General features: G+C 36.7%; 1 protein-coding gene across 39 annotated transcripts in view; it reads left to right on the top strand.

The window, feature by feature from the left end:
• CLASP2 (cytoplasmic linker associated protein 2) overlaps positions 1 to 11,579 on the top strand; it is a 170,874-nt gene extending 159,295 nt beyond the window's left edge. For all 39 annotated transcript variants that reach the window (XM_043886914.1, XM_043886912.1, XM_043886905.1 and 36 more), the window contains 5 exons: positions 2,732 to 2,925; positions 3,898 to 4,026; positions 6,519 to 6,725; positions 7,784 to 7,900; positions 9,827 to 11,579. In XM_043886914.1, the coding sequence (XP_043742849.1) occupies positions 2,732 to 2,925; positions 3,898 to 4,026; positions 6,519 to 6,725; positions 7,784 to 7,900; positions 9,827 to 9,913 (734 nt within the window). In that variant the 3' untranslated portion in view covers positions 9,914 to 11,579. The remainder of the gene's footprint in view (positions 1 to 2,731; positions 2,926 to 3,897; positions 4,027 to 6,518; positions 6,726 to 7,783; positions 7,901 to 9,826) is intronic.
• The last annotated feature ends 3,152 nt before the right edge of the window (positions 11,580 to 14,731 follow it).

Raw genomic sequence — 14,731 nt, 5'->3', positions numbered from 1 at the left:
TGTTTTCTTCAAGTGGGAGTTTCTACGAAAGAAAGTTTGTTTTAAAACTCTGAGATACTCTTATTAAGTATCTCTCTTACTCAGATGTTTCTGTACATGTCACAGACAGATACATACATTAGTGATAGATTTATCAAAATAACAAGTCAAACCCACTCATAGCCACTTCTAATTATGACCTTTGTAAAATTCATCAGGGACTGTAATATTCCAGAATATATACTATCTCTGATGAGGATAATACTGTTATTCAAGAGAAACTCATGTTTTAAACCCAGATTCTCATTCTGACCCTAGGAGGCGGGTGCCGTCTTCCCGTTCTACTGATCAAGAAAACCCAGCCTCCACAGTAATTAAGAGTGTGCTCCTGTCCCACAAAGGCTGAGAGAGAGAGAGGCTTGGTGAGACTCCCGAGCCTCTGTTCTTTTCACAGAGCCACAATGCCTCTCTGTGTTAGAAGAGGAAATACAATTGACTATACTTTATCAACAAATAATTTGTGCTTTCTTTGGCAGAAATTATTTTCCTGTCAGTCATCTGTCCAGATCATTATATATGACAAGTTGTTTCTAATTATCTTCTAGAGTAATTACAAAGCCTATATTCATGAAGAAGAGAACTGAATTCCTTTGAAACAAAGCATTTTCTTGAGATTTCCCTTTATTCAGCTGAAATAAAATACACTCTTAATCAGAATGATTTTCTGACATCTTTGAAAGTCTGATAATGTAACTTCTCAGGAGTGATTCTTGAGGAGTTTGTAGAGATGTATTTATCCTGCTGCAGTAGTTCTTGTTAAACCAGCAACATTGTTCTATTGTTGGTCTATAACAGATGAATTTATTATAAGTTTATTTTTATTCTCCAAATTAAGATCTTTAAACTGAAATTTCTTATCTTTCATGATTTTGCTCTGCATTTCTTAAAAATTCTTCTTAATTTTCCAAAATCCTAATTTGGTTCTCCTCAGTACTCATTCTTTCCAGATTACCTCAAGTTATAATTTCAATAGTCACATTTTGTGCTGTCATATATGAGTGTTTGGGGATCAGAGGTTCTTAGTGTTCTTATTATAGTTCCACAAAAGTTGTCGTAACACATTTCCTTTTTTATAGTCAGTAAGTGTTGTCATTTTATTTGGTTCAGTTTCCCTTCCCTATCATTGTTAGTTTTATTCCAATAGAAGTCATCTGGGAACTTCTGTGGAGGTTCAGTGGTCAAGACTCGGTGCTTCCAATGCTAGGTGGGGCCATGGGTTCAATGCCTGGTTGAACACTGAGGTTTCCATGCCATGGGGTACAGCCAAAAGGGGGGGAAAAATTCATCTGTTCTGGTAGGTCAACTTGGTTTTCTTTCTTCAGATTTCTGAATCCTCTTAAGTGAAATACAGCTTTTCTTTCTGTAGTCGTTGATTCCCTGAGCTCTGTAATGTCAGGTCGTTGGTATCTCTAGGTCCGTGGCTATTCAGCCAGCAGGATGTGCACAGTAGTGTGTATTTTTATGGACCAGTAGTGAGCCATCTGGCAAACTACAACCTCCAGGTTCACTTTTGGGAAACGTGCACTTTCCTCTTGAACCTTTCCTTTTGTTGGCTATGACCCTCTCCTGAAGACCAGAACGCTCTTGCCGAGCAGAGCCACAGAGCATACAGCTCCACACTGACAGCCGTCTTTCCTGGAGAGGCAGTGACCCCAGGTGGACCTTTTAGGCTCAGGCACCATGGTCTGTGGTTATTTTATTCCAGAGATGAGGTTAGAAGGAAAAGGAGTCTGTGGCACAAGCTCTGCTCACGCAAATTCCTGTCCAAGTCCCTTAAAACCTGAATTTAACATGTATTTTATCATCAAAAGAATTTAGGAAGAATTCTGGTGTTCTGTAATGTTCTGAAGTGAACTTTTGGATTGAATCGTCTTTCCTACAAAGATGACTCAAAGCATTATCTGATGACTGTTGAAAAATCAGCAGCGTGCCCTTTAACATTCATAAAATTAATGAGTTCATAATTACACTTTTAAAAAACAGAAACAAATGAATACTCTCTGATAACCACTGGGCCCAAACTCTTGACTCTGAAATTTAAGGGGAAATATTAAACTCCTTTTCAGGGTAATCAAAATAGCACTAGTTGACAAACTCACTCTCAGAAAAATCCCAACACATTTTTAACTCCCAATAAAGTAATTTAGCCACATCAGTGAGTGAAATCTTTAGTTCAAAGATGATTGACAGAGAACTTCCCAGTGGTGGGATCAAGTTGTTACTAGTTAAATCCAGGGATCACTATTGGTATCGCTAAAAATGGAGTGCCCAAACCCTGTGAGCCCCTTGGCATGACAACATAAACATGCATGCTGAAGTGAGTAAGGATGAAATGACACGTTTGGGATTTGCTAGAAATACTGGAGAAAACTAAGTGGGGGTGGGGGCAAAGATGATGTGAGAATGTGAAAATCTTAATTTTTAAGTCTGGTGATGGGGGTTCGTTATGCAACTGAGGTTTTGTTATACATGGGGGTTCATTGTACAGTTCTGTCATGAATTTTTATCAGAAACAATTTTAAGCTAGCGTTGAGGTTTTGGGGATGACAAATGGAAAAGAATCTTGGTCATTTTTCATTGCTGTTTTTATAACTAACTTTCTGTCTGTGTCTCATGATGTTATAAAGTTATCCCTATCCTTGTGAAAGTTGCCCTCTAAAGTCAAAGAATTAACATCATGTCCTTATGACAGATCTTTCCCTAGACCATTCTGACCTGGTTGCAGAGTTGTTGAAGGAGTTGTCTAACCATAATGAACGGGTAGAAGAAAGAAAAATCGCCCTGTATGAACTCATGAAACTGACACAGGAAGAATCTTTCAGTGTTTGGGATGAACACTTCAAAACAATATTACTTTTATTGCTTGAAACCCTTGGGGATAAAGAGGTAAGTGGCAGAGCATGTAAACAATAGCCTATTTTTGTGTCTTGGGTTGCCTGTCATTGCCTATTAATCAAACACTACACATATTTGGCAATTGGGGAAATGAGTCTTTGCTGCTGCTTCAGTCGGCATGAAATTTTCACCATAAAATACTTTTTCTTCTCAACCAAGTAGATCAATGATTTTGAGCAATTGACCGCAGGAAAAATAAAACATTGCTGACATAAATTTTTATTCAAATGTGCAACTTTTTTTGCATATTTGAATCAGTTGTTCAGAAGTAAAATTTTTTTTAAATAGAACTAGTGGTTCTTTATTTCTTTGAGAAGTGTAAGTTTTCAGCTGGAGATGTGAAAGCTTGATTATGTAATATACCACATATTTTATGCAGTTCTCTACAGTTCCCTCAACCTTTATTAAGACCCTTGCATTCAGTTCAGTCACTGAGTCATGTGTGACTCTTTGCAACCCCATGGACTGCAGCACGCCAAGCCTCCCTATCCATCACCAACTGCCAGAGTCCACTCAAACTCATGTCCATTGAGTCTGATGCCATCCAACCATCTCATCCTCTGTCGTCCCCTTCTTCTCCCACCTTCAGTCTTCCCCAGCATCAGGGTCTTTTCCAGTGAGTCAGCTCTTCGATCACGTGGCCAAAATATTGGAGTTTAAGCTTCAGCATCAGTCCTTCCAATGAATATTCAGGACTGATTTCCTTTAAGATGGACTGGTTGGATCTCCTTTCAGTCTGAGGGACTCTCAAGAGTCTTCTCCAACACCACAGTTCAAAAGTATCAATTCTTGGCGCTCAGCTTTCTTCATAGTCCAGCTCTCACATCCATCCATGACTACTGGAAAAACCATAGCTTTGACTAGACAGACCTTTGTGGGAAAGTAATGTCTCTGCTTTTTAATATGCTGTCTAGGTTGGTCATAACTTTTCTTGCATTACAACATTAAAATGTTTCTTTTCAGCCTACAATCAGGGCTTTGGCATTGAAAGTTTTAAGAGAAATCCTAAGGCATCAACCAGCAAGATTTAAAAACTATGCAGAATTGACTGTCATGAAAACACTGGAAGCACATAAAGACCCTCATAAGGAGGTGAGTTATCTAACAAATAAATTATTTTGTTCTCAATACTTTTGATATTATTGTATGAAACACATAAATGTGTTCGGAAAGTGCCCTTAGCAAGTGTTTTCTTAATGACCACTTCATGTTCACAGTAGTATCTGATTGAAAGGCAAAAATATGTTCTTTTCTGTTAAATTAGTTATGTTGATATCATGGCATTTTATCCAAAATAGGCTAACTCCTGGATATAATTTATCTGATTTCATTTTCTCCTTTCATTCACTTTTAGATTTCCACTTAGAGTTTCCCAGTCTTAACATCACTTTCCATTTACTGATAGGATTTGTTTTTTTTAGTAACTAATGGAAATAAGAATCATTGTTATTTTAAAGTGGTAAATTGCCTTTAAGAGCTGGGTATCTGTTAAGAGTTTATTCAATAAAACACTGTGGACAGCTTTCCTTAAAAAGTACTGTAAACCTATCTCATTACTTCATTGTTGGGATATCCCCACCATAACCAGTGGCATTGATCAGACAATCATAAGGACTTTTATTAAAATCTTAGAAATAATTAGAAAAGCCAGTTTCAAATAGGGACTGCAATTCTAAGAGAGAGCATTAGGTGTCTCTAAGACATAAGCAAAAGACAAGTCAAAAAAAAGAAGGTTAAAACAGCAATGAGACAGAATAGATTAAAGCTTAGCATAAGAACCAAAACTGTAAAACTCCCAGAAGAAAACATAGGTATCAAACTTTGTTACCTTGGATTAGACAGTAGTTTCTTAGACATAATGCCAAAAGCAGAGATAACAAGCGAAAAAGTGTAAATTGAACTTTTATCAAAATTAAAAACCTTTGTGCTTCAAAGGACACTCTCAAGAAAGTAAAAAGACAGCCCACAACATAGGAGAACATTTTTGCAAATCATGTCTGGTAACAACCATAATATATGAAGAACTCTTATACCTCAACAATCAAAAGATAAATAACTCGGTTTTTAAATGAGCAGATCAGTTGACACTTCTTCACAGAAGATATACAAATTGCCAATAAGCACATGAAAAGATTCTCAGCCTCATTCATCTTTAGGGAAATGCAGCTAAAAGCAAGTGAAACACCACATTTCACATACATGACAATAAGAAAATCTTGGTGATGCTATGAAGAAATCAAAACCATCTGGGTTATTCACCTTTCAGAAGCTATGACTGAATCTTATAGTATTATGTGCCATAACTTTTAAATCTACCTGGATTTTTAATCCAGTTTTAAAAAATCCAGCTGGTGTTTGAGTGGTACATCTGTAGCATCTTACTGAAGCCTTAAAAAAAAAAAAAAACAACTACATAATATTTAGTTTAGTTATCCACCTTCTGAGCCAAATAAGGCCGGCAGCATACCAATTTTTACAAAAGATAAAATTGATATCCTTAAGCTATTACAGCCAAAATTAGCCCTTGGTCTTCTGACTTCCCAGGGGCTTCCCTGGTGGCTCAGTGGTAAAGAACCTGCCTGCCAGTGCAGGAAACATGGGTTTGATCCTTGGGTCAGGAAGACCCCCCGGAGTAGGAAATGGTAACCCACTCCAGTATTCTTGCCTGGGAAATCCCATGGACAGAGGAACCTGGTGGGCTACAGTCCATGGAGTCGCAAGAGTCAGACACCACTTAGCAACCAAACAACAACAGCTTCTGATTTCCAGTGTATTTTCCACTGTTCCTTTCTAAACCTCTCAGCTTGAGAGCATAAGTGAGACAATACCAAAAATAGCCACAGGGGCAGTAATTTTTACATCTTTTCAAGAGCATCTTTAGAGATTACAGATTCCAATAAAAATATAGATAACTTTTTCTTGCAAAACCAGCATCTTACCTCCCCAAGTCCGGTATAGAAGGAAGGAAAATCATTATGAACAGTAGGGGAACTAGATTGTTAATTTGATAACATATTAATGAAATGACTTTTAATTTTTGTAATAATGTGATAAAAGGGACACGAGCCATCCTGGAGTTGAGGGTCCTAACAGTGAGCAGGGTCTCGCATGGCTGATGCTAAGGACTCCAGTGACAGGATAGTCTAGGTGGACAGAGCCCCTGCTCCCCTGCAAACTCGACCACAATATCGTGGTCAGACTGCTTTAATCGTTAAACCATGCCAGCATTAAGAGAGTACAGAAAAATAAAGACCTAGTCCCCAAACTCACAAAATTCTTATAAATTTTATATATAGAAACCTTTTGATTGCAGATGCTTTTTGGTATCCCCAAACATTCTATATTACAGCACTGAGCAAAATGTTACCCAGTAAATACATGCTGATTATTTTTTAAAGAGAGAGAGAACACAGAAGAAGGAAGAATGACATAATAAAGCCCCATGTATCCATTTATTTACTTTCATGTTTTCAAAGAAAACTCCAGATCCCATGTTGTATTATGTATTTCATGAAATGTGCACATCCAGGACACAGCATACATTTTGCAGTCATTTCCCTGCTCAGCATTGCCCTCTGTCCTAGGTGGTGAGATCTGCTGAGGAGGCCGCATCAGTGTTGGCCACTTCTATCAGCCCGGAGCAGTGCATCAAAGTGCTGTGTCCCATCATCCAGACTGCAGACTACCCCATCAACCTGGCTGCCATCAAAATGCAAACAAAAGTGATCGAGAGAGTGTCCAAGGAAACCCTTAACCTGCTTTTGCCAGAGATAATGCCAGGCCTAATACAGGTAAGCGGTAAAACTTGGTTCAAAAGAAGTTGTGTTGATACACTGGGGATGCAGTTATTTTAGGCACTTGCCAGGCAACACCAGTGTCATGACCAAACCTTCCTGCTGTCTTAGGTGTTCAGAGCAAAAGACTTCCCATAGCTAGCTCTGTGTGTGTGTGTGTAGGGGTCGGGGGGTAGCATACACATAACACAAAACTTACTGTTTAGTGTAGTAACTGAGCATGTAATGTGGTTTCGTCTATGCATACAAACCCAGACATATGAAAAACTCTTTAAGAAAAATGGGATCTTATTTTGTGACATGATTTGCTTAAGTTAATCGAAGACTAGGAACCTTTTCTATAGAATGGAACCTTTTCTTATTCCAATCTAATAAATAATATGCTATAGTATAATTTTAATGACTAATATTAAATAGTGTGTGTGTAAGATGCCATCATTCATTTCTTTGTGCATCTATAGTATTAGCTTTGTGACTGTTCTAAGCTGCAGCTACTAAGTTGTGAGGTCCTTGAAGATAAGATCCAAATGTCTTCTTTCTTTATCTGTGCTTTGGTGCTAAGAACAGAATATACACAATAGGTATGTGTCACACATATAGTAGTGGACATGAATAAATGTTTGTTGGATAAATAACTTAGAGTAATGGTAGGGATGGTCCAGATGTTAATCTAATTCAGCTTGGATTAGAGGAGCACCCTGACTGCCAAGCCAGGGAGGTTTGGTTTTATTCATTCGTGAGAAGCTGCTAAATATCCAAAAGCTGAAGGCTTTAGAAAGGTTAATTCAGAGACTTTTGCAGCCAGAGATTGTAGCTTACCAGGCTGAATAAGAAAGACCCTGATAAAACAGGCTGACAGTGGAATGGGGGTGCTCAAGGGGAAAGGGAGGAGAGAAAGGGACGTCTCTGCCTGAAAAGGTGAGATATTAACTTTACCCAGTCAGTAAAACGCTCTCTCGTCAGCACACGTGACATCTCCTGAGTTGCACTTCTGTTTCTGTGCAATGGTGCTTTTCTCAGATCCCGCAGGAGTACTAACAAGGATTTCTTCCCAGGGTTATGATAATTCGGAGAGCAGTGTTCGGAAAGCTTGTGTCTTCTGCCTGGTGGCTGTTCATGCAGTAATTGGTGATGAACTAAAACCACATCTCAGTCAGCTCACTGGCAGTAAAGTAAGTAGGGCTGCTCTCTCCCAAAGATGGTGGCCATGGGTCGTTCTTCAAGACAGACTTCTTTGTGTGTATTGAAGGGTAATTTGTTACTTGACTTTTAATTAGGCTTTAAGCGTCCAACCTAATTCCTCTTACCGTTTGCAGTTTAGCTGTCTGTACTTTCACTTCTGTCACTCAAGTGAAGTCAGCGGTTTGGTGGGATGGCTGGTAGGTTGCTGTGAAAAAATGTCTGCTGCTTCCGGTTGTTCCTGATCACCAACTCGCTCTTCCCACTCTCACACTCAGTTCTTACCCCTGTGGCTGTTTAAAAATAAACAGAAAAGAGAGAAAAGGATAAATAGTAGTTGGAAATTCCCTGGTTGTCCTGTGGTTAAGGTTCTGTGCTTCCACTGTAGGGGGACACGGGTTCTATCCCTGGTTGGGGGACTAAGATCCTACACGCCACATAGTACAGCTGAAGAAAAGAAAAAAAAGAATAAATTGTGGTTATATATTCATGGACTTACATGTACCAAATTATGGAACACGAGAACATTTAGAAAATTCTCCCCTGTGAATTATGATAATCAAATATTTGTTCTCATTCTCTTTCTACTCTTATTATGATCACCATAAATGTTTAATTTTTATTTGATATGTTAAAATAAATTTTACAATTAGTCCTTAAGACATAAAAAACATTAGTTTTGTTTTCTTCATTTCTTTGGTATCATCAAAACCTTAAATCTGTTCTGAAGGGTGAGGATAAACTATGATTGTTGAATTATGGTTTATGAATCAGTTAGTGGGACACTCACCTTCATTTAAAAAGTTTCCACAAATCCTAACAATTGTCATTACTATAATCAAAATTATTTTTTAAGTAGCAAAAGGGAATAAGAAATACATAAAAAGGAAAAAGAACTCAAATATATACCTTACATTAAAACCTATACAAGTTATAGATAGATTAAAGCAGTGATTCCTAACCTTTTCTGGATTACAGACCACTTTGAGCTTCGGGTGTAATCTCATCTCAAGAAAAATAAACTCATACAGAAAATTTTACCCCTAGTTTCAGAGGGTTCAGTGAGCTGCTGAATGCCATGGATGCTGGGTTAAACCATTGGGTCAAAGAGTAAATGTTAAGAAAAGCAAATTTTGGACAACTGTGTGGTTTCAGAGGGAAAAGTTTTCTGAGTTTTCAGGTGACAAGTTAGGTCCTGATAATCCAGTCATCTGTAGAAGAATTAAAATTCATCACTTTATCAGCATGCTAGGCAGCCTGTAGTAATGTTGCATGTGAAGACAATAAGCAGGTGGGAAAAATATTTGAGAATAACATTAGGTTAAAAAAAAAATAGAAAACAGAATTGGATGTGCTTTGATTGCAAACTGTAATAATATGATCTCATACAGTACAGACTGCAAAATGACAGAGAAATAAAAAATATTCCTGTTAGTAGAGTAGTGATATAGTTGTCTTGATCTTGGGTTCTGGAACCCAAGAGCCTAATTTCATCTCCTGGCCCACTTCTCTCTACCCTTTTGACCTTAGGCAGGGATGGTACATCCTGAATCTTGATTTCCTCACCTCTAAAATGTTGTGAAGATAAAAAGATACAATGTAAGGCAGCATATTGTATAGCACATAATGCACAAATGTTTACCATTTTTGTCCTAATGGTGACTTCTTTAAGTTTTATATGTTAATTACTCTAACAGTTTTTGAAAAGGCATGCTAGAATACTCAGTCATGAACAAAAGTAAAAGACTTAAATTTTTTTAAAAATTCTTAATTATCAACAATAGCTGGTGCATTATAATAACCCCTCAGTCTAAAATACCTTTTAAAGCTCGCATATGTGTATAATTTTTTTTAATGAGCATCTCAGGATAATTTAGAGCAGCTTGCCTAAATGACATGTGTTTGGCTTGAATCTGCAGATGAAGCTACTGAATCTTTACATCAAACGTGCACAGACAGGTTCTGGAGGAGTTGACCCCACTACTGATGTTTCCGGACAAAGTTAGTGAAGCTGACAGAAGTGAACCAGGTCTCTCAAAGAAAGGACAGACAGACCACCCTCATCAATGAAAGGAAATTTTCAAATACAGCTTTTGAAACTTACCATTGTTTCCCAGTTTTAGTTTTTTGTTTTGTTTTGTATTTTCTGTAACAGAGGACTATCCTCAGTCTGCATGTAACTTTTACAATAGTTATTCCAAATTCAAGAAGAAGCAGTATTAACATCAGTTGATCAATACAAAGTAATTTTTAATCTAATTCATCATTTCACATGTTTGTACTTCTTTGTCTTCCCATTAACCTTTGCCAGTGTTACGACTGTATAAATTTTTTTTTTTTTTAATGCTGGTTAAACAGGAATGCTTAAAGCTTTAAAGTTTAACAGTCTAAAACATTTTTTTTGGCCTTTATTCAAATGCAGAATAATATTTTTATTGCTACTTTTGAGTTTTGTTCAGTATCATGTCCTATGCTAGAAATATTGAAATGATGTGAAACAAAGCAGGACTAATTTGAACTCCAGCTGGACTCTGTTGGTGTGATGGTGATACATGTCATTAGTTGCAACTTCTTTGGGGTGATCTGTAGTTTAAAACTAAGACCTCAAAGAAACGTTACAGAACCAGCCAGTTCTGTAAAGCTGGTATCGTTCGTTGGTTGTTGACCTTGCCACGTTTATTTAAAACCATGTCCCCTCTCTGATCCCTTAAGAAAGCTGCACCAAATCATCAGCCTGTGTTTTTCTTGTTACTTATTCAAGTAGAAGGTTTCATTGCAGGGTTTTTTGGTTTGTTTATCTTGGTTGTGAATGATGCTTTTTTTATTTATTAATATCAAATTCACTTATGAATAAACTTGATAATGGAAACAGACAAAAAGAAAGCAAGTGCATGTGTGTCCTTGACCGTCTTCTGTTTCTCATTTAATGCAACAAACTTGCGACATGGGAGTCGACCAGCACCTTTTCTTTATATGGTGGAACCTGGTTTCCTTTTGCCATGAAATTGTCTTACTTGAAAACATTGATCCTGATGAGAGAGAAGATGGTGCCAAGGCTATTATTATCTTCATGTAATGGGCTCAAATTCTCTACCTCTTCAGGGCTAATACTTTTAACTGAGCTGCTGCCTATATAGCGTCTTTTGGAAAACTACTAAAAGGGTGATCTTCTGTTACTTTTTAACAAATTTTTTAATCACCTTTTGCTACACCTCTTATTTTCACGTGCAGCCAACTTTCAAAAATTACTGGTTTTGGTGAAAGGCAGATTAGATCTTATGGAACCAGGATACTAATGATTTCTTACCTTGACTTTTTTTTTTTTAAATCTTAACATAAAGTGAATTTGACTGGAAAGGCAAATGGCTATTAGGGAAGCAATTTGCTATTGTTAACAGAGTTATCTGTACTTTCTTTGTTTAATTGAAAAAAAATGTAGAAATGTATGTAAAGAATTTAAGACAAGAGTACTGAATGGATGATTTGTCATAGGCTTTTACCTTCCTTTGTTTTTGTTCTAGCAGCAGGAAAATAGTTTCTCTACATCACCCCCCCTTACCTGTAACAATTTTGTTTTCTACTGTTAATTACATTGTGTATTTATAGTTTTATGCTTACTGTTGTGCATATACTGGCAATAAAACTGTACATAACATTACTTGAAAAAATTAACGATGTATATCGGTTGTTTTTCTGTCTTACTGTGCGACAAGTCACTTATCTCCTAACTAGGTTTTTAAAAACTTTTAGGAAGTCCTATATCAGTGGTGTTCTCATGAATTTGTAAGTGCATCTGAAGGGAAAGGATTTGTCAGGAGTAGCAACCACAATCCAATGTATATAGCTCTAAATGCATGTATTATAGTTTATCCTTAAAAAGAAAAGGTATTTTAAGCATTGAACTTGTCTCAGTAATGTTTTATGTTTCATGACCTTGGTGTGTTTTATAATCATTTTGGATTGAAATATTAATTTAATTTTGACCTCTTTAAGGTCCTGCTCTAACTACTGTTGACAACTAAATAGAGTGACACAGCCTGAATAATAACTCTACTTGAAAACTTAGATCAAACACCTGGCGCGTAAAGGCAGGCACTCAAGAAATGAATGGGTAACAGAAGATTATGGTTTAATGTGATAAGGTGAAAGCTAAGTCATGTTTAAAGTTCTATTATTTCAGTTGATAAGACTATAAGAAAGTTACTGTTGACTATTCAGATTGCTATTTACAATACCTTTAATTTGTTTATCAGAAACATATTAATATGTCAGCTATTGAAAAATGGTGATAAAAACCTACTGGTTAATTTTTTTTTTCTTTATAATTTTCTCCCCTAAGCGTCAGTGTCATTCATTGACCCACGCTGCTGAAAACCAATTTAAAAAGCATGTAATTCCATGTTTTAAAACATGTTTGTTTCTTGTGGGTTTTCAAAATCTCTAATAGACTTCTGACATTTTCAAGTAAGATACGGTTTGAATCTGAGGTTTCAAATTTGGAGTAAATTCACTCTATTCCTTCATATTTTATTATAAACTTAGACATAACTTGGTGAAAAGCTGTTTTGACCTAACAGTAGAAAACAAATCTTCAGGCCAGATCTATTTGTAAATTCAAGTGTTTCTTATTATTGTTAATTTAGAATAACATTTACAGTAAATAGAAATGAGAATTGGTAATATTACTCCACAATAGATGAGGGTTTTTTTTTTTTCCTGAAACTTTTTTTTATTGAAGTATAGATGATTTACAATGTTGTGTAAGATTCTGGTGTACAACAAAGTGTTAAGTTATACATACATATTTCTTTACCATACTCTGTTTTATTATAAGTTATTACAAGATATTGAATATAGTTCCCTGTGCTATATGGTGTATATATATATATATATAATATTTTATAAATAGTTTTTACCTGCTAATCCCAAACTCCTAATTTATCCCTCCCCCCATAAGGCTTTTTTTTTTCCCTTAACCTTTGACATCTTTGCTTCCTGTATTGTTTTAGTTCATTTTATTGTAGTTAATCAGTATAGTTTTATAGCCATGCAAATGCAAGGTCCAGAGTTAAGCTTTAAAAAACCTTGTCAGTTAAAAAGTTGTCCATTGCTATTGTGGAATATTTGGAAAATTTGCAAAAGAAATTACCTCTTAATAGCACCACTTGAGATGGTCTGTGTTGCTATTTTGTGGGTTGCTAAGATAATCAATTTGACTTAATGCTGGAAACTATAAAGGAACGTTGTTGTTGTTGTGTTAGTCACTCAGTCGTGTCCGACCCTTTGCGACCCCATGGACTGTAACCCGCCAGGCTCCTCTGTCCATGGGATTCTCCAGGCAACAATACTGGAGTGGGTTGCCATTTCCTTCTCCAAAAAGGAACATTCAGTTTTATTAAACGGAGAATGAAAAGTTTAGAATTCAAAACTAAGGTTTTGAATGCATCTGTTCTGTGCATGTATTTTAACATTACATTTTGAAAATATTCTCTGTTTGTTTTTCTATAGGATGACGTCTCATGGCAGCGAAATATTCCTTGGTATGTGTGCAGCATAATCCTGGGTTGTAGACCTTTGCTGAATATTCCTGTAACAAATTGCTACATCTGTGGCACATCTCTAATTATTTCATACTAGGTAACTTTATAGATGTCTTTACTATGAAATTGCCAAATGTAGAAAGACATCGCTTATTTAAAGATTTACTAGTTACTTAAATAGCTGTGTCTAAATTCTTCTAGCTGGGTTTAAATTATTCTTATAGTAATCAAAAGTAGAACAAGAAAATACAAGAAATCTTTATATGTGTAAGAATTTCAGTATCTCAGATTTACCTACATTCATTCATGCAAAAGATATCTGAGTATTTGCCTTCAGTGACGCAAAGTAGAGCAAATAACCATGATGCAGTGTGGTTACTGCTGAGAATAACACACAAGGTGTTGATGGGAGGTAGGGAATAGGGGTGATGGCGCACATAAGGTGTAATCACAGAAGGCTTCCTAGAAGAGATGATGCTTCAACTTTGTCTAGAGCTAAATGGGCCTGAGACTCATTGGGGTTACAGGACCGGAACAACAGAGGGAAGCCAAAGAGCAAGGCAATGCTAGGGCTATGTGTGAAGTAAGTAGCATTAGGGTGTATCACTAGAACTTTTTAAACCATGGTTTGTTTGATAAATGTAAAAAATAATAATAATAATAATAATAATTCATTCTCTCCTAAAATTCCCATAAAAGATCTCCCCCAAAATCTGTGCATTCTCACAATCAAAAAAAAAACTTGGATGTAGCTTTTCTTTCAGTGGTTTTAGTTCCAAAGTTTTGCTTTCCATACAAAGTTACAATGTTGCGATGTTGCATCTGCGTTCCAGACTAAACATAGCATTTGTATCTGCCCACCTGGCTTGGTTTAGCTGGAACATGGGATGCCAGTGGAGAATGGCATCTGGCTGCGTGCTAGCACTCATCTGACGGGATGAAGGCGCTCACCCAAGACAAGCTGAAAAGCAGCACGATCATAGAATTAACATCACAAACACCTCAGTTTTACATACTCCGAAAACTTCAGAAGTGAGTTGGTTTTCAGGTTACAATTTTTTTTTCCAGATTGGTCTCTTTGAATCTGGTTCTGATTATCCTTTTTTACCTAGTAAATATTTGAGCACCTGCTGTGCATTTGAAAGTGACAGTCACTCAGTGGTGTCCAGCTCTTTTCAACCCCATGGACTATTCCATGGACTCTTCAAGTCCCTGGAATTCTCTAGGCCAGAATACTGGAGTGGGGAGCCTTTCCCTTCTCCAAGGGATCTTCCCAACCCAGGA

Source organism: Cervus elaphus, chromosome 24 (assembly GCF_910594005.1).
Source record: "Cervus elaphus chromosome 24, mCerEla1.1, whole genome shotgun sequence".
In the NCBI taxonomy this organism is placed as follows: domain Eukaryota; kingdom Metazoa; phylum Chordata; class Mammalia; order Artiodactyla; family Cervidae; genus Cervus; species Cervus elaphus.
Note: the sequence above shows the minus strand (reverse complement) of the source record. Positions and strands in the feature narration are given on the sequence as shown.